Source organism: Cyprinus carpio, chromosome A20, assembly GCF_018340385.1.
Source record: "Cyprinus carpio isolate SPL01 chromosome A20, ASM1834038v1, whole genome shotgun sequence".
In the NCBI taxonomy this organism is placed as follows: domain Eukaryota; kingdom Metazoa; phylum Chordata; class Actinopteri; order Cypriniformes; family Cyprinidae; genus Cyprinus; species Cyprinus carpio.
Window position 1 is genome coordinate 20196980 of NC_056591.1, and position 20003 is coordinate 20216982.

At 34.1% G+C, this 20003-nt stretch overlaps 1 protein-coding gene across 1 annotated transcript in view; it reads left to right on the forward strand.

Annotated features, from left to right (window-relative positions):
• The window catches only part of aig1 (androgen-induced 1 (H. sapiens)), a 35579-nt gene extending 17225 nt beyond the window's left edge, over positions 1-18354 (forward strand). The window contains 3 exon segments of the mRNA XM_019125697.2: positions 13328-13443; positions 15328-15491; positions 17585-18354. Of these exon segments, the coding sequence (XP_018981242.1) occupies positions 13328-13443; positions 15328-15491; positions 17585-17619 (315 nt within the window). The 3' untranslated portion in view covers positions 17620-18354.
• Positions 18355-20003: the final 1649 nt, after the last annotated feature.

Below are 20003 nucleotides of genomic sequence, written 5' to 3' on the forward strand. Positions count from 1 at the left end.
ATAACACACAATAAACATCATGTTAAATCCACTTAATTTATAATAGGCTATAAGTCTCATATCTTGATGTTATTTATTTAAGATCTCTACAGTATCTTACTATCTTACTGATATTACAGTTAATATAGTTAAAATTAAATGTGCCATATTACACATTCATCTGATCAGATATCTGATCTTATGGCTGTTTAAGAACACATATTATTTATATTATTATTGTTGCTGTCATTATTTATAAGTGGTCTTTGTCTGCTTTAAGTAAAGTAACAAGTTAATAATGACAAGATATGAGGTTTATAATACATTATAACTATGAAATATAATCCATTGTAAGTTAAGTGGATGCATTGTGTTCATTGTGTATTATAAATCATCGTAATCTTAAATGCTATAACCACAAATAAGAAAATATTATAATGCTTTAAAACTGTTGTTATGATTACTCATGAGAGGATACAACATATTATAAGTTTTTTTGTTTTTTATAATACATTATGCATTCATTATAATGCCTTATAATGTATTATAAATTACGGCTTTATAGAAAGTGTTAACACAAAAACTGAAATAAAAACATAAATGGAACTTCAATACTAACTAAAATAAAATAAATGTAACTAATAAATTATTTCAATGTTAGTTTTGGAAACACAGTACTGTATATTATAAACTTGAAACCTTACCATAAACGCGATTACACTGTTAAACATTAAAATTATAGCAGATAGCATATTAATTTTGGCAGGCCTAACAAAACTAAAACTATGAACTAAAATACTAACCTAAAAAAATATTGTTTCAATACAAACCAAGATAACATAAAAATAACTAATAAATTATTTGAACCTAAAAATGCCACTAGATACTATGGAAGCCTGTTTCTGCCATAACATATATATATATATATATGACATTTCATGCAATTCTGAAATTGTATCGCACAATAAAAAAATCTTACTCTTAATTCTGAATTCTAAATATACAAGTTTTGTTGCAATTTTGCCCCCATCCCATTTTTTTTCTCAGAATTCATTTTATTTTTCTTGCAACTGATATTATATCTCACATTTTTGACTTTTTCTTCTTCAGAATTCTGATATTTTATCTTACAGTTCTTTTTTGTATGTTTCTGCCATGAAATAAAAATGATAATAACAACGTTACAATTCTAACTTTTTTCTTGCAATTGCAAGTTTACATCTCAAAATTCTCACTTTTTCCTCAGAATTACACATTTATGCCACAATTCTGCATTTATATCTCTGAGTTTATATCTTGAAATCCTTTTTTCCCCCTCAAAATTGCAAGAATAGTAAACTCAAAAAAGAAAAAAGAGTGAAATTATGAGATATAAAGTCACAGTCACCTTTGTTTATTTTTTGATTCCATGGTGAAAACAAGCTTCCATAAGATACCAATATTAATAGACTGGATCTGTGTATACAAAAAGTTCTATTACTCAAGAGTGCATGTTAGAACACAAAGAAGCATTCTATTATCATGACGGCATCTCTGTAAATTTCCTTCATTTGTGATTTGACCATGTGCCATGCTGGATTATGAAGCGGCTGCTCTTGTTTTCTCTGTCATTGTTCTGTGGTGTTAGCTTTATCTCTTTGCTTGGCAACCACTTCACTCACTAAAGCTCCAGATTGACATGAGGGATCTGGTTGTTTTGCCTGGCATGCCTCCAGCCACTTACAAAGGACATAATGCGCTAAGGCCTTATGCAATGAGGGTTCGTTGCAAATAACCCGGTATAGTGAAGTCAAACAAACTATAATATCCTGATGTTTTATCAAAGACCTGTTACGTGCAAAAGACATCCAAAAAGGCTTTGACATCTTAAGCTGGATTTTCACAAATGCAGTTTGATTATACTGTATCTGATGGTCAGGTTCTAATGTGTTATGGATTAAATTAGGGTGAGCCGTGATGTAGAGCAAATTAAACCGGGATCAGTACTCTGCATTAGTGTGTTGAGGGACAAATTAAGCCTAGATCAGCATCCTGTCATGTGATGGGCCAAAGAGCAGCTACCAAACCAACACACTTCTTGGCACAGAGAACTAAAAAGCCCCATCATGCCAGCACTGTATCCACGCTTGCCAGAGAGCATCCCTGCTGCTGTGCCAGCCGTTCTGAGCCAAAACAGCCTGTCATAACAAGAGATCATCTCCCCTAGAGACTTCCAGCAGAATCCAGCGTTTGTGTTCAAACGTGAAAACAACTGCCTCTTATCAAGCAGGCAGGTGGAAAAAACATATTAACATTAGTTTTTACAAATTGTTCCAATTGCCATATCTGCAGATTTTGAATGAATAATGACAGATTAATTTACATTTTTTTATGCTACTGTGTATTTTTAACAAGGAAACAAAAAGCTGGATGTATAGACTGGATGTATATTATAGTTAGCTAAAACTAAAACTAAAACCATAAGAATGACATATTTTAAATAGTTAGAAAAATAAATATGACAAAAACACAAAACAAAATTACTAAAACTAATGAAAATAGAAAATAGAAAAATAGTTCAAAATGTTAATAAAAACTGTAATAGTATCTCAGTAACACTGGATGTGCAATACCCTGATTTATAAGCCAAATGGTTATCACCCCAAGAAGCCAAAAAAAAAAGATGCCTTTGTTAGGAGAAAACAATAGTTAGAGGAAATAGAGATGAAAATCCAACAATGTGCCAAGCCTTGCAAAAATAATAAAATATAATAATATAAATACACTGATAATGATAAATAATAAATAAATAATAATTATTAATATTATTATTAATAATATTATTTTCAGAATGCAATCTTTTGTTGCTTTGAGGGACTAAATAAATAAATAAATACATACATTTATGATGACACTAAATAGCACTAACAAACATTAACAATTAGAATCAAAAATCTTACAGATAATAAAAAATTAATAAAAAAAAAAACTTTAAAAGCAAAATGAGATTGTTTGAGATTGTCAGAAACTGAGCTAACTTTAACAAGGTTCATTCCCTTGTTTTAAGCATAAAACTAAAAATATCATGCACTTACATTTGACTTTTTTTGGCTTGAGATGAGCTAGCAATTACACTAATACAAATCATAAAGTCTCTATAAAATCAGCAATGGAGGCCTCACATTGACCTTTCTGAGTAAAAGCAGACACTTTGGTCAGCGGTGAATTGTTTCAAATATTCAGCAATGCATGTGCGTATTATCAGGGTGAACCGGGAGGTTTCAGCTGACAGTCAGTGTGATTCTACGTGGTCTGAACTGGTTTTGTGTGGAGCAAAGGAAACAGATGTGCTATTCCGCAAAGATCAAGAGACAGATTGGGTTTTCACAGAACAAACCCAAAATCTTAAACAAATGGTGCAAAGAGGTAAAAAACTACTATGTTCAATGACATTGATTCTCTACGGGGAAATAATCTTTTGAAGTGCTTTCTGTTCAGCTATTTCCTTTGGTTTTCTTAAGTGCTGGGGGATTGCTTTATAAAGATCAATAATTGCAGGTCCATTTTTCTAGACGGTAATATTTCAGGGTACGGCGGTGTACGATGTCACACTTGCGCTCATGATTGAGTTGCCATGTTGAGCCTGGAAAAGTTACTAGGTGAAGTTCCTCTATCCAATTCCATCATTAAAATAAGCGCATAGCTGGCTTGCTAGCTCATCCTTAACAACTGGGAAAATATTTACCCATCTCAACCCAGCGAAAGATGTCCGTTTTGTAGTTTGTATCCTTGCCCATTGTTGACAAAGTTGGCCAAGAAGTTTTTACATCGGAGAGGCTGGAAAACATCTCTAGCTCAGAATTCTTGGAGTGTATTCGACAGTAGAGCAAGCAGTAAGCCCTGCTTTTAATTTGCACATAGAAACATCTGTGTTCACACCAGTTTTGCTATAGCAGGCTGCCAGTGAAGTGCGATCAGCGGTGCATAATGAGCTTGTGAAATCTCGTCATGTGCTTCACACAGAAAGTCTCACGCATTACACTGGAGTCTTTTGCACTTGGTCTTGCACAAAACTTTAGGGCTCACAGGTTTCTGGCCAGTAATTCTCAATATCCAATCTATTATCACAGAGCAAGTGTCAACAGTATTTGTAGATAAAGTAACTTAATGCATATTTTCGGATAAATACTTAAAAAAAAAAAAAAAAAAAAAAAAATTACAGGCCTTCATTTTAAAGTGAGAAATGTAGCTTAGAATTTAGATACAGAAAACATAATTAAAAACGTCCATTGCCTGTTAATTTGTAATTACTGTTTTATTAAATGATTAGTTTATTGCAGCAGAAAACATCATTAATTATGAATAAATAATAATCATTTTTATTATGAATAATAATAATTTTAAGACACTGAATAAATGACAAAAACACTGATTATTCATATATATAATAAACTCAAAATACATAATGCAATACATAATACAAAATGTTTGAAGTCTAATAATTTATTTAAAAAACAAATACAAACCATTTCTGCATATTGATGATCAATGTTGATAATGATTATTATTATTAGTTATTTTATTATAAAAACACTGAGATGTTGATCAATAATAACAATAAACAAATATATTATTTCTGTGTATTGATTTTCAATGATTCATTTTATTATTATGACACTAAATAAGTAACAATATCTCTCAGATTATGTTAATTACTACTAATAATTAACACTTTTCTGCATTCTAATAAAATTTATTTGAAACAATTAAAAATTGTTTTTGCATATCGATATTAAGGATTATTATTAGTCATGTAATTATTAAAACACTGAATATATAACAATAACACTCAGATTATGTTTATAACTACTACTAATAAACTATTTAAATATATATAAAAAATATTTTTTGCATTCTAATTCTTGAAAACAACATTTAGAAATGGTTTCTGCATATCAATGATGATTATCATTAATTTTACTAAGACAATGAATAAATAACACTAAGATGATTTTTGTTATGCATTCATATATAATCATCTAAATTACAAAATTACAAATAGTTTCTGTGTATTGACACTCGCACGGCATCAAACTGAAGTGCATGCAACACTTTCACTGAAAGAGGAAGATATGGAGTCAATCCTGGAAGTGTTTGACAAGGCCTGACCTGTTTATAGTTCAGGGTCCTCTGAGTGAGTTGTGCTGTTTTGTTGGAGGGGATTTTCCGCAGACAGCCCAGGCATGCTGGCCAAAACCACAAGACTCCAAGAGCGTCTCAGCATGGTGGTCAGAGAAAGAGAGCTGCCATGTTAAATTAACACAGGGGCCTACAAACACAGGCTAAAATAAAACAAGTCTGGGTCACATTCAAGCTCGCCTCAGTGGCGAAAAATGCACCGTCAGGCCAAATCTACTGATACCCATCCAGCTGAGCGGGGACCTAAACAGGCTCTCCTTGTGGTGGCGGCTGTTTGCGGTGCAGCTCAGGGTGATATTTAGTGGGGATTCACGGCTGCCAAAGGGAAAAGGGCTAAGAGGTCATGTAAGCCCCTTTCGACTGGGAGCCGTAGGGAGTATCTCACAACCAGCCTGGGAGGCTATAAGCAGGGAAACCCAACACCCGACCTTGGGAGCACTCTCTCCGTCACCCTATACCCTCTGTGAGCCTTCTATCAGGCGGCCAGCTGCATGGTAAGCATGCATATCTCCTGTTCAGATTCCACAGGGTTCTGCCGCTTTGACAGGTCGGGGCAAGCTGGACTGTGATAAGATAGCAGCGCAAACTGAATCATGGGCCTTTAACCAACTGGCTCATCTGTCACAAGTAACTCTATCCACAGTACCAAACGAACTGTAGTAGGTGTATTTATATGACACCCCATTAATCATAGTTGTCTTGCATTTTCGAAAAGAACAACTCTGCTCTCTTTGCACAGATCACTATCGATTTCCAAGAAGAGCACTTTTGTTGGCCTATTTGTTGTGGCATATTTTTATATTCTGTATGCTTTGTCAACACTGACCACTACAATGACTAGTAATGACAAAAATATTAAGCGGCACATCTGTTATTCAACATTAATAAGAAAAAAGAAATACTAAGAAACATTTCTTAAGCACCAAGTCAGAATATTAGAATGATTTCTAAAGGATCATGTGACACTGAAGACTTGAGTAGTGATTGCTAGAAATTCATAGATTACATTTTAAAATATATTTAAATATGTGATTAATCATTGCCCAGCACTAATATTTTTACAGTATTACTGTTTTTACTCTATTTATGATCAAATAAATGCACCCTTGGTGAGTTCTTTCAAAAACATTAAAACTTGCCACTCCCAGACTTTTGACTGCAATTTACATAAACATAAACATTACATAAACAACGCCAAATAATTAACAACTATACATTAATGCAACTTTAAAGTAAAGTATATTGTCCAAATATTCTAGAATAATTAAATAAATCACAATTGGGAAAGAAAGCTTCAACAAATGGAGGCAATCAACTGTGAATGATGCAGAAATCCAAACTCAGGAACTAAGTAATCTGAGATGGCATCTGTAACACATGGAGAATTATTATAGTCATTATAATTGATTATTAAATTGTGTAATGGATACATAGATTTTTATTATCAGATTGCTGCACCGTGATATATTTTTATTCCGCTAATGACAAACTATGTCCTTGGTTCAAGTATAGAATGACAGACTGCAGCCAAACGCTAATGTGGCAGAAGCTGAAGCCTTGACACTTTGACCACAGAGTGTTTGGTTGAATCCCAACCGGGACGCAGCTGTGAAATCCTTACATACGCTGTCTCACCACTGTCAGAAGACAAAAACAAGAAACAGTGCTGCTTAACAGACTCCAGGAGCTGGAAGGTTTGGGCAAAGGTTCTGCCAATGAGCCTATTCCTCTAGAGCTCTCCATATCATGAAATAACTATTTGTGTCAGTGAGCATTAAAGCATAGCTTATCACTGATCACAATGCATTAAGTGTGATCACCAGGCAAAGGGCTGTTCTTGGAGCTTTGGATTTTTGCACCCACAGATACAATCTCTCTTAGTCTCGCTTTTCTCAAATTCAGTCTCTTCTGAGATCTGGCAGTTGTGCATCCATAACCACAACTCATAATTGCTTGTGAGGTTATGATTATTATCATTACCAATGAAATAGACACTATGTATATGAAGAGAGAGGGTCCTGGGGTCAAACCCAACACTATCCCTAAGCCTGTGCTTGGTCTGTGAAGGAGAGTGTGAGAGATATTTTAGGATGGAAACAGTCAAACAGAAAGAAACTAATAAAGTGAAGCAATAGTTGCGTGGTTTGTGTCAGAGGTCATGTCAATGATATTTACATTTTAATATGCATTTTACATATTTTAATACATTTTATATTTAATGTAAAAGTATTTATAGAATATTTTTGTGAGTACTGTGTTGCTCCTACAATCTTTAAAGAGACCACTAATCAATAACAGAAACACAGAATTGTACTTCTACAATATTATTTAGATGTTTTTAACAACGGATATTTAATAGTAAAATAACTAATACATATACAAATAATTTTTATTAGTAAAAATATATTTGTAATATTTATGGATTTTTTTGTATATACTTAAAAATGTGTCTTTTGACTATTGCAAGTGACAAAAAAAATGTGTCACTGTTTCCACAAAAAAGCACAACTGTTTTCAACACTGATAATAATAATAAATGTTTCACCAAATCAGCATTTTCAAATGATTTCTGAAAGACTGGAGTAATGACTGCTGAAAGTGCAGCTTTGCCATCACATGAATAAATCACATTTTCAAATATATATAAAAAACAGTTATTTTATATTGTAATAATAATTCTAAATATTGCTGTTTTTACTATATTTTATCAAATAAATGCAGACTTGGTGAGCTGGTGAAAATATTTTGAAAAGCACCAGCCAATAAGGGTTCATTTTTAAAAAGAAGTTCACAAAGCAGGTGCAAATCATTGCCAAATTAGGCCTCAAATTGTGTCCTATTCAATATTTTTGGCCTTCCTAGCTAATGTAAATGTTTTTGCTAGTTACAATTCTCTTTTTGGTATGCAGCTTCAAAACCCACGCCGGTCCCTGCATAAGTGCTCAAGTACTGCCACAAGCCTCTCAGGATCAGTCTGGAGAGCTTGAGAGTCGTTTCAGCAGATCATGAGGGGCTTCGATGGTGGGGCATTAAAGATTACCCCTCACTGTGATTTGATAGATGGAATGTGTGTGGGTGAGCGAGCTCCTTCGAGAATACTTCAGTGTTACATGCATGCTGAGACACATCTCCACACCTCTAGAAGCATACATTCTTTGTTTTTTTCTGCAGAGGTTTTGCATTATAGCAATTAGACTGTAATCACCGTAATGAACAGAATAACCATCTATTATCCAAGTGCCAACTTCGACTCCCTGACTTGCTTCTGGGAAGAGTTGAAAAGGTTTCTGAAACTTGTTGCAAACATGTTTTGTAAATATTTGAGGGCATTGAATGATTAGGGAAAAATCATTATGGTGATGAAAGATGTACATATGGACACACAAGAAGAACAGAGAACACACAAAGGATTAGAGGGAGTATCCAACATCACTGTCAAAAAAAAAAAAAAAAATATATATATATATATATATATATATATATATATATATATATATATATATATATATATATATATATATATATATATATATATATATATATATATATATATATATATATATATAAACATTCCATTTTATACTGCATCATTTGACTTTGAATGTTACACTAAATTTATATTAATTTAGGTGATTAATCCTTATGAAGTAATCTTAATAATAAATTCTTATTAATAAGAAACAAAAACACAATAAAGAAATTAGCAAGTACAATTAACGCCCTAGTGTTTTTGCAGCCTGCAATCAGCATAGACTAGCAGCTACTAAATGCAGTGTGCCAAACCACACTTACTGAGAGCAGACAGCACAGAATGAGTCAGAAGCATGGACTCATTCACACAGGACGTGTTCTTGTGTTCACAAATAGCTAGATGGGGAACAGAATGCAGGGGGTTCACAACACATTTTTTTAAAACCATTTTTATCATGACATTTTTAACAAGTCTTTAAAAAATCCTTCACTCATGGTGCTGAGAAAACAGGTAAAGATGTCTGGATGTGTACATACGCACATTTCTATACTAGATTTTTATCTAGTTTTTATATTTCTATATGGATTTCTCTCTCTATATATATGTATGTATGATTGTATTTGTGTGTGTGTGTGTGTGTGTGTACACAACACACACACACACAAGCATACATACATATATGTATTTATCAAATAAATAAAGTATTAATTATATATATATATATATATATATATATATATATATATATATATATATACAGTGGTGTGAAAAAGTGTTGGCCTGATTTCATCTTTTTTTGCATGTTTGTCACACTTTAATGTTTCAGATCATCAAACTAATTTAAATATTAGTCAAAGATAACACAAGTAAACACAACATGCAGTTTTTAAATGAAGATTTTTATTATTAAGGGAAAACAAAATCCAAAACTACATGGCCCTGTGTGAAGAAGTGTTTGTCCCCCTATTAAAACTGGTTTATCACACCTGAGTTCAATTTCTCTAGCCACACCCAGGCCTGATTACTGCCACACCTGTTCACAATCAAGAAATCTCTTAAATAGGACCTGCCTGACAAAGTGAAGTAGACCAAAAGATCCTCAAAAGCTTGACATCATGCCGAGATCCAAAGAAATTCAGAAACAAATGAGAAAGTAAGTAAAGGGAATAGAGCTTTTTGTGGACTGACGAGACAAAAGTTGAACTTTTTGGAAGGTGTGTGTCCCATTACGTCTGGTGTAAAAGTAACACTGCATTTCAGAAAAAGAATATCATACCAACAGTAAAATATGGTGGTGGGAGTGTGATGGTCTGGGGCTGTTTTGCTGCTTCAGGACCTGGAAGACCTGCTGTGATAAATGGAACCATGAATTCTGCTGTTTAACGAAAAATCCTGAAGGAGAATGTCCAGCCATCTGTTCATGACCTCAGTCTGAAGCGAACTTGGGTTCTGCAGCAGGACAATGATCCAAAACACACCAGCAAGTCCACCTCTGAATGGCTGAAGAAAAACAAAATGAAGGCTTTGGAGTGGCAAAGTCCTGACCTGAATCCTATTGAGATGCTGTGGCATGACCTTAAAAAGGCAGTTCATGCTCGAACCCTCCAATGTGGCTGAATTACAACAATTCTGCATAGATGAGTGGACCAAAATTCCTCCACAGCGCTGTAACAGACTCATTGCAAGCTATCGCAAATGCTTGAAGTTGTTGATGCTAAGGGTGGCCAAACCAGTTATTAGTTTTAGGGGGCAAACACTTTTTCACACAGGGCCATGTAGTTCTGGATTTAGTTTTCCCTTAATAAAAACCTTCATTTAAAAACTGCATGTTGTGTTCACTTGTGTCATCTTTTACTAATATTTAAATTTGTTTGATCTGAAACATTAAAGTGTGACAAACATGCAAAAAAATAAGAGATCATGAAGGGGGGCAACACTTTTTCACACCACTGTGTATATATAATATATATGTGTGTGTGTATATATGACACAAATTACAAATGACAAAAAAATTACTTCAACTTTGCAGTCATATTGCTAAGCAAAGGCATTAGGTGCAAAAGTTTCAGTTGAATGCACATAGACCGCAATGCTTTACACATAAACCTCAATGATGGTGACAGGCATCAAACAACTCTTAGGTTTACATGAAGGAAGTAACAGAAGAATCGTTTTGAACATCTTTTTCAACCATACACACAGTACTATTGACAATGACATGAATGTATTGGCTATATGGGGCATTTTCCATTTAGTAAACAAGCAAATTTGACTCTAAGTAATCTAGTATTTTTATTGAGAACAATTATTAAGACTCAAAAATCGCAATGCTTGATTTTTAAAGTGAGGCGCTTATGACACTCTGTAAACCTTAACAACAATGGTGAAAACAACAACTACTGTATATGCTGAAAACTGTGAACCAGAGCTGTTTAACCTTACTACAGTATATGACTTTTGATTGACATTGGCCGCTTTTCTGGAACATTACAGTATCTGTTTAGTTAGCAGTAACATGACTCATAACTGATAACTAGCACATCATGGGTTCAGTCACAGAATGACACACACACACAAATAGCTGCTTTCTCACTGACTGTACATCTCACTCATCACACTTGTCAAAGACAAGTTCAGACCTGCCGATCTCATGAGACGGACTTAAACACCCAGCATCGGAGCTTTAAGCGGGCTGGCACGCTCATATCTAGGGAAAGCCCAGTAAATGTGGTCTGTTTTTTATTTAGTGTGGAAATATGATTATGTGTTGCAAAAGGGGATTCAGTAAGAGCTGTGGTGGCATGTTAAAAGCATATCAGAATATCAACATGTCATGTAATTTCAGTAAGGCTTGTAAGTCTTCCTTTGAATGCTGCTTCCACCATAGACGTGGGGTCAAATGAGGCAAGGTCTGCAGGGGATGAGAGTTTTGACTGTCTCTATGTAAGAAGGGTGCCATCTGGTGACTAACAGAAGAAGTGAACATGCAATGAAAGGAGACCCATGGGATTGTCCACCCAAAATTTAAAATGCTGTCACCACTTACTCACTCTCATGTCATTCTAAACCTGTATGACTTTGTTTCTTCTGTGGGACACAAAAGAAGCTATTCTGAAGAATGTTGGTAACCAAACAATTTTGGTTCCCATTGACTTCCATTATATGGTCCATAATGTGTTTCCACTATCTAAAACAAATAAAAATAAAAAAGTAAAGCCAAGAGACTTTTTCTGTCTTGCAATTCTGAGTCTGAGTTTTGTTCCAGAATTGTGAGACATATACTCAGAATTCCAAGAAAAAAATGTGAGATTAAATTTGCAATTCTTCATTTTTTTATTCCAAAGTGAAAACAGGCTTCCACATTGTACAGTCAAGAATGGAAGTCCATGTGAAGCAAAAGTGTTTGGTTACCAACATTCTTTAAAATATCTTCTTTCGAGTTCTACAGAAGTAGAAAGTCATACAGGTTTGAAATGATGTAAAGATGAGTAAATTATGTGCATTATGTCATTGTTCATTGCAACTTTTAACAAACCATCAGCCTAAATGTTTTCTCATGCACAATGCACATGGTAGCGCTCTCATAAAAATGAAACAGATGTTCAGCTGTACATTAAAAAACACCCAATAAACTAACTTTATGTTATCATCCATGACCTGAAGTGTTTGCATTGGCTTTCATAATGGTAGTAATGGTTATAAAAATGATAGCTCACCCATTCTCGTCACTCACATGGCAGAAGAATCCCCCGCCCAGGCTCGGCTCGTCTAGCATGCCTCCATCTTTTCAAGTGCATGAAACCATGTCAGCTTGTTTGTCAAACACTCGGCTTCAATTCACACCCAGCTTCCTTTGCATTTCTTGTTTGAGTAATTTGCTTGAAGTTATGTAACCGTTCTATTCACGGTCCTTATGCAGAAGAGTGTAACGATGAGTTAATCAAGATGGCTGAAAAATAGCTGTTTAACATCTGTTTTGCATATATTACATAATTCATGGCGTATTTTTGCCACACATCACTTGCTTAATTCTGCAACAAATACAGATAAAAGTGTGTATCAACAAGTGTTTATGATGTAGGTTCTTGAAGCAACAAGCGTTTATGATCTAGGCTGTGAAGCAACATAAAATAATAACAGAGAGAACTATTCACCCACTGTTTAGAAAAGGCTCCATACGCAGACACAAACATCTTTTTGATTCAGTAATTTTGACTAAAACCGGATAATTTAAGCAGATTATAGCTACACTTTGTGGTTTGGGTTCCGTTCTGTGCAGATTAATTAGCATTTGGATGTAAATCTGATCCCACTCTACTTGTAAATTACATTTTTCAGCAATCAGGTTTGTAATGATTATCCTCAGCCCACTCACAATAACCGTTTTATAATTTATAGGCGTTATTAAAAGAAATACTCGACGGAGAATCTTTGAAATACGTTTATTTTCTGTATAGAGCTGCATTTTGGTTGCAGGTGGTTAATTTTAAAAAATCTTCAAAAGTGTAATATTTATAATCTGTCAATAGTATATCAGAGTAACCAATATGATAACGTAAGTCAGAAATTGAATATATCAGATTTATGACCCATCAGTCCACAGTGAAACCGCGTTTAAACAGGGGGACACTGCTGCCATCGCTTTATGCTTTAAAGTAATTTGTAAAGCTAAACGTTATCTATTTCTGTTCTTTTCAGCACACAACAGTTCTTCCTTTCATCATAATTGAGATGAGAACAACATACCATCGATATCCCAGCAGGACCTGTGGACTCTTCGTGGTGTGCATGTTTGCTGTGGGATATGTTGTATGGTAAATGTCTCTTTTCACACCAGTCATTGGTATGATGATCAGGGGAAATTGGATTTGCATTGTTCTAGCACAGTGTCAGTGAAAAGGAAAGATTCCATCTGGCCACCTGAACTTCCTGACCTCCAAATCATTCCCTTATGTCTTTCTAAACAGTAATTAATTGGCTTGAATTCTGGCACTTTCCTGCACGAACAGGGTAAACTTTGGTCTCCCATTACATTGTAAAAACATTAGAGGCACAAATCCTGTGTAAACTGTCACCTAACATGAAATGAACCTAGCAAAAGGAGAAAGTTTAAAACATACAAAATGACTGCATCATCATTTAAAACAGACTTTGACTATAAGTTAATCAATAACTACAAAGCTTTAGGCTAAATGTTAGATATTAGTTAGATATTCTGGTGCAGTTTTAAAATAACAGCAGCAACAAGAACAATAATTACTATTATTATTATTATTTTAATTATTATTAAATACAGTATATGTTGTTATAATAATTAATAATAATTGTTGCTTACAAAAATAAAAATTGAAAAAAAAAAAATCAAACAAACCATACATTTTGGTGTACTTTAAAAACAATAGCACTTTTATTTATTTTATTAAGTTTATTTACTAATAAATGTAATTATGGTGATGCAATAATAAATATTAATAAATAATTAAGAATAAAGTAAAATAAATATGAATACTTATAATAATAATAATAATAATAATAATAATAATCATCATCATCATGTCTGGAAAATAAATTCACACAAATCAGGTTTTTGAAACGTCTGTTACACATCCTGGTGTAGTTTAAAAACAACAACAACAACAATAATAATAATAAATATAATTATTGATATTTATAATAATAATTATAAATATTATATTTACAATTGTTTTTGTAAATATGTTGTTTTATTTATATAAAAATAAAACAACATATTTACAAAAATAAAGGTTTTCAAACTATTTAGATCCAATTAGTCTCAACTTGGCAACAACATTGGAAAACTGCAAACCTCATATAAAATAAATAGAAAATAAAACAGCTCGTATAACATTTAGTTTGACCTCCTGAGGTTGACAAGCACCATTTGTTGGAGAAAAAAGGATATTTTAAGAGTTTAAAGCCCTGTTTTGTACCAAATTCATGGAAAGTGTCTTTAGTAGATACAACCCCAGTTTCAGTGCCCCAGAAACCTTTGGAAAATAATCAGCCAAGGATTTATTTAGTCTTGCATATAACAGATTACTTGGCAATATGAAGAAAGTCCTTGGAGCCAACCTAAACTAGTCTGACAGCATGAAGGAGGCCTCTGTCAAAATCACCTTAAGTATAAGATTATCAGCACACACCTCTCATATTTCTTATTTCCCTTCCTTAAATTAAGCAGATTAGGCACTGCATTTTATTTAGTCAGGGAATAAGACTTGTCTGCAGTTGTTAAATCCATAGGCAGCTTTACATGAGGATTACCTTCCAGAAACAGCTTTTATATACACACCATTTCACAGGTCACTCACGAGGCTGAGAAAACAAGCCATTTGAAAAGTAGGTAGATGGGGCTTCTTTAATATTCATCAAATATTAAAGCTAAGGTTATGAGTGCAGGAGTAGATTAAACAGGCACAATCCATTACATAAACGGACTGTCAAACCGTAGATTATAACCATGTGACTGCATTAAAATTGCTCCAGCAAAAAAAATAATAATTTAAGCAGCACCGCATCGTAAGAAAAAGAGCAGTGTCTAGCATTCACAGACATGAATGGTAGACAAATTTACTGTGCGGAGACTGCTTCTGCAGCCTTTCAAACACTGGATTTAGCAGACACACGGACAGATCACGGGTGCAAAGGTCACTTTTTTCTCTGTCTCGCTCTCATAGGATGTGCTGGGTGCACAGCATGACAGGGGTGTGGGTTTATCCATTGCTGGAGCACATTGGGCCCATGGCCAGAACTCTCTTCTTCATCTGCCTCACGGCTCTGATCAGCGTCTACTACGTCTTGGGAGAAATCCTGAACAACTACATCTGGGATTCCTCAAAGAGTAAGTTAAAGGGATAGCTCAGCCAAAAATGCACATTGTTTCACAATTTACTCCCCCTAATGTCATTCCAAATCTGTATGAGTTTCTTTCTTCTGTGGAACACAAACAAAGATATTTTGAAGAATGTTGGTAACTAAACATATGAAGGTCCCATTGACAAACTATGGAAGTCGATGGGTCCCAACACTGGTTACCAAGATTCTCCAAAATATCTTCTTAAAGGGATTCAACCAACCAGTTTAACCAAAAATGAAAATTCTGTCATCCTCATGTCATGACATGAGGAACACAAAAGAACAGAAAAAAAACCCACATAAAAGTAGTCCATATAACCGCACTATATTCCAAGCCCTGTGAAGGCTTTATGTGAGGAACAAACTAGGGATGCACCAATATTGATATCTGGCTGATATTACCAATATTAATAAATGGCTGATATTAAAACTCTATACGGTTTTGTCTAATTAAATAAGCGAATTAAAATTAATAAAAGACAATCATTAAATACTGTATTATTGTGCTCTTTTTCCAAGCTCACTTTTGGATGTAAAAGAGCGGTGCTCACACCATCCTTTTGTGTTCTAGAAAAAAGAAAGTCATACAGGTTTGGGATGACAAATAATTTTTTTTCTGGGTGTTTTTCTGATTTTATGAATTATCCACCATTGACTGGCTACATGTGTGAGTTTGTGTGAATTTTATGTTTATCATGTCTAGCTAGAAATTTTCTTGCTCCTCAACCCACGCAGGGATAACCGCTAGAGACATTATACGCTTCCCCTCAGGTACATATACATCCCTGTGTTCCTGTGGCTCAGTGGTAGAGCATTGTGCAAAAGGTTGTGGGTTCGATACCCAGGGGAACACATTAGGTAAAAAAATGTATAGCCTGAATGCACTGTAAGTCGCTTTGGATAAAAGTGTCTGCTTAATGCATAAATGTAAATGTAAATATATCCCGCTTAGCTTCCTGATGCACCCACGTACACTTCTCCACCTGTTAGCGCTATAGACTGGGAGCAGTGCATCGTGGGTGTAGTGCCGCCAAAGGCAATGTGCAGCAGATGAGAACAGAGCCCGTGAGCAGTCTGAGAGCAGCAGACGGCGAAGGCTTCTCTTCCTCCCACCTGTTTGACTTTGACCTGCGAATCACCGAAGCAGCACACACACACACACACACACACCTCAGGCTCTCTCTTATGGAGCTGATTTATGTCCCTTCACCCTAAGTACAAGATCTCCCTCCTATGTCCAAATCAGCAGTACCGTAATCTCCGACAGCCCCTCCAGCTAAACTAACCATGAACACATCCGTCACTAATGCTTTGCGCTGTTCTTCACTCTGACTCATGGTTCGAACAGCTTGTTGAAATGCTTAATCAGCTGCCAAGAGATCACAGATCTTGAATATGCAGTCACTGCAGTATCCAACAATTAATGTGAAATTTTAAAGAAAAATACTAAAGAAACCGTTTATTAAAAAATTAATATTACTGCATGCATAATATTTTTAAAATTATCAGCACCTGACAAATTCTGCTGAAGTTGCAAGCAAGCTCATGATAAAATATTATTTAATATGATAATTTAATGGCAACTCTTTATTATAAGGTTCAATTTGTTATAATTAGTTAATGCATTTGGTGTCACAAACATTACAGTACAACAATTATTATAATCTTGATTAATTTGTAGATACATTATTAATACAGTTTTAACATTTCAATAAATTAATCATTTATTGACTCTGAAGGCAAATTGCAATTCACACGATATACTGTTTTATATGCCTACTACTATAATACATAGGCTAATACAAAAGTTACTTCTGGTTAGATCCTGCTTTGGCACCACAACAATAAACAAAATAAATGGACATTTACACATTTAGTGTCTGAAATGTGAATTACTCAATATTAAATTCTTGTTCAAAGGATGGTGTATACAGGAAATATATCAGCTATATTCAGTAAAACAGCTCCATCATCATATCAGTTCAGGTCAAAAAAAATAAATTGATTATCCATATCAGTTAAATCATACTGGTGCACACCTAATGATATCTACATAATCAAAATATTTTTTTCTTCTAGGCACACTGGAATCAGACAAGACCAAAACTGACTGAAGACCACCACAGATGTTATCCTGCCCCTTTTCTCTTCTTCTGAATTTAAATCAGTTGATGAACTTTGGAGTTCAAACTAACATTATATAATTATCTTAGTCTCCCGAGACATTTGTCTCATCCTCATTACTGCCCCTTAATTAAATAAAGCACAGACCTGCATTGGGTTGAACATTAAATTGAATAATTCATGTATTTAATTTATGGTATGAATGTTACAGTATTTCAGAGTACCTCAAGCATTGTGTGAGCATTGAATGATGTGTACTGCACACATGCTGCATTCGTGTGTCTAAAGCCAGTTTAACTAACCACATTATAAATATGACTCACGTCAGGTATTATTTATTTACAGAGGGATGATTTATGAGGGAATTTGTCATTTGTTGCCCCTGTAAAAGAAATAAGCAACACCTTTATATACACAGTAGCATCTGGCAAACGACAATAAGCACAAGATAATTCACTTTGATGAGCTGTTTATGGTGTTTCTGAAGCCATAAAAGTTTTTGATTAAGAGGAGCATATATTTCCGCAAGAAATCCAAATATTGTCAGAAGAGAAACTGACCTTGCCCTATTTTGTAACACTTTATAACAAAGTTCTCATACGTTAACATTAGCTAACATGAACTAATAATAAGCAATTTAGTTTTTAAATCATTTATCAAACTTTGTAAATGTTAACTAATAAAAATACAATTGTTCATTTTTGTTTGCAAGTTCATAGCCATAAATGTTAACAAATTAAGCTTTTTACTTCTTTAAATTACTTATTTTTTAATTAAAAATTGAAATAAAATGAATGTAGTGAACTAATGTTATTGAATGGAACCTTATTGTAAAGTGTTACCTCCTATTTATTTATTTTTATCTCAAAGGGATGTAATGCTTCATATCTTATGAATATGACTAGCCTTTTTGGTTTAATTCACTAATGTTTTTTTTTTTCTTTTATTAATAAAGTTCAAAAATAATTTTCTCATTGTCGTTTTTATGTTCTTCCAAAGCTATGGATGAAGCCAGACGAGAGGAAGAACGAATCGAAACCTACACTGAGTCTTCACTCAGCGATTTTCTTTCTCTCCTTACACTCACACACACAGACACACCACAATTCTGTGGGAAAAGTAGAGCCAACCATTCAGTTACCAAGGAAAAATTGTTGTACTTATGATTTAATGTTTGTCCTATATTTTCTCTGGCCTTTTCCCCCTCGCCTTTTAAGACACAGATGTTGCCCAAACATAACAATTCCTTTGTGGAGAGCTGGACATTCTTTTAATGAGAAACACACACATTTCAGGCCTGAGGAAAAGGACTTCGCTCAACAAGGAATTGCAATCACCTTTTGATGGACAAGTCCAAATAACCAGGCCCTCATCCCCTTAAAGTCCAATTTTCAACTTGAAGTCTAGAATGTGTGTCCCAAATAGTGAAGAAGATGAATTTGGCGCAACACAACAGTGAAATGCCATGCGATAAAAGCACAAACCTGAGGAGCAAAGCCTCTTGGGCTGTTTAAAAAAACCTATAGTGAGAAACCTTGTATTATCACATCTAAATTTTCAGACAAAACTGTCAAAATACTCATAATTCATGTTCACACCTCATCATGCATTTTATTCTCAGGAGAATCGTCAAAAAATAGATGTAGAATACCTTTAACACTGACTGGCAATTGAATTTCATTACTATTTCATATATAATAGACTTAAAACTCCGATAGGTCTACTTTTGTTGACAATTTTGTCTGAGCACAGTGTTTGGAGGCATGTTGCGAGTGAGTGAAAGTATGTGTATGTGTGTTTAAATTCTTTGTCAGAGTGTTAATTTCAGAACCACACTTCATAGTCTCGTTAACACGAGTTATATCTCCTGCATGTAGAAGTACCAAACTGAACAGTCCCCTAATGTGTATTAAAAAAAAAAAAAAAAAGATGTTAATGAGGTGAGTACAGCAGAATTTTTGCAGTGTAAATGGTGTGTGGGATGCATTTGAAGGACAGCTCGATGACAGATAAAACAGTCCATAAAGGACTACATGCCACATTATTAACACTTTGGATCATTAGCTTCATTTACTTTCTTAACGCACATTCCTGGTCTTGTGAACAATTCATTGGTATGTTATTGTGGTAACACTTTTTGTAATGTATTTTAATCTGTTAACATTAGTTAATGTATCATAAACTTACAACGAACAACAATTTTAAGAAAATTAACATTTTTATTTGTAAATATTTGTATTGTTCATAGTTAAAGGAACAATTCTGTCATCATTTACTCACCCTCATGTCGTTCCAAACCAGTATGACTTACTGTCTTCAGTGGAACACAAAATAATATTTCTGTTTCACAGAAGAAAGTCATACTAATGTAAAT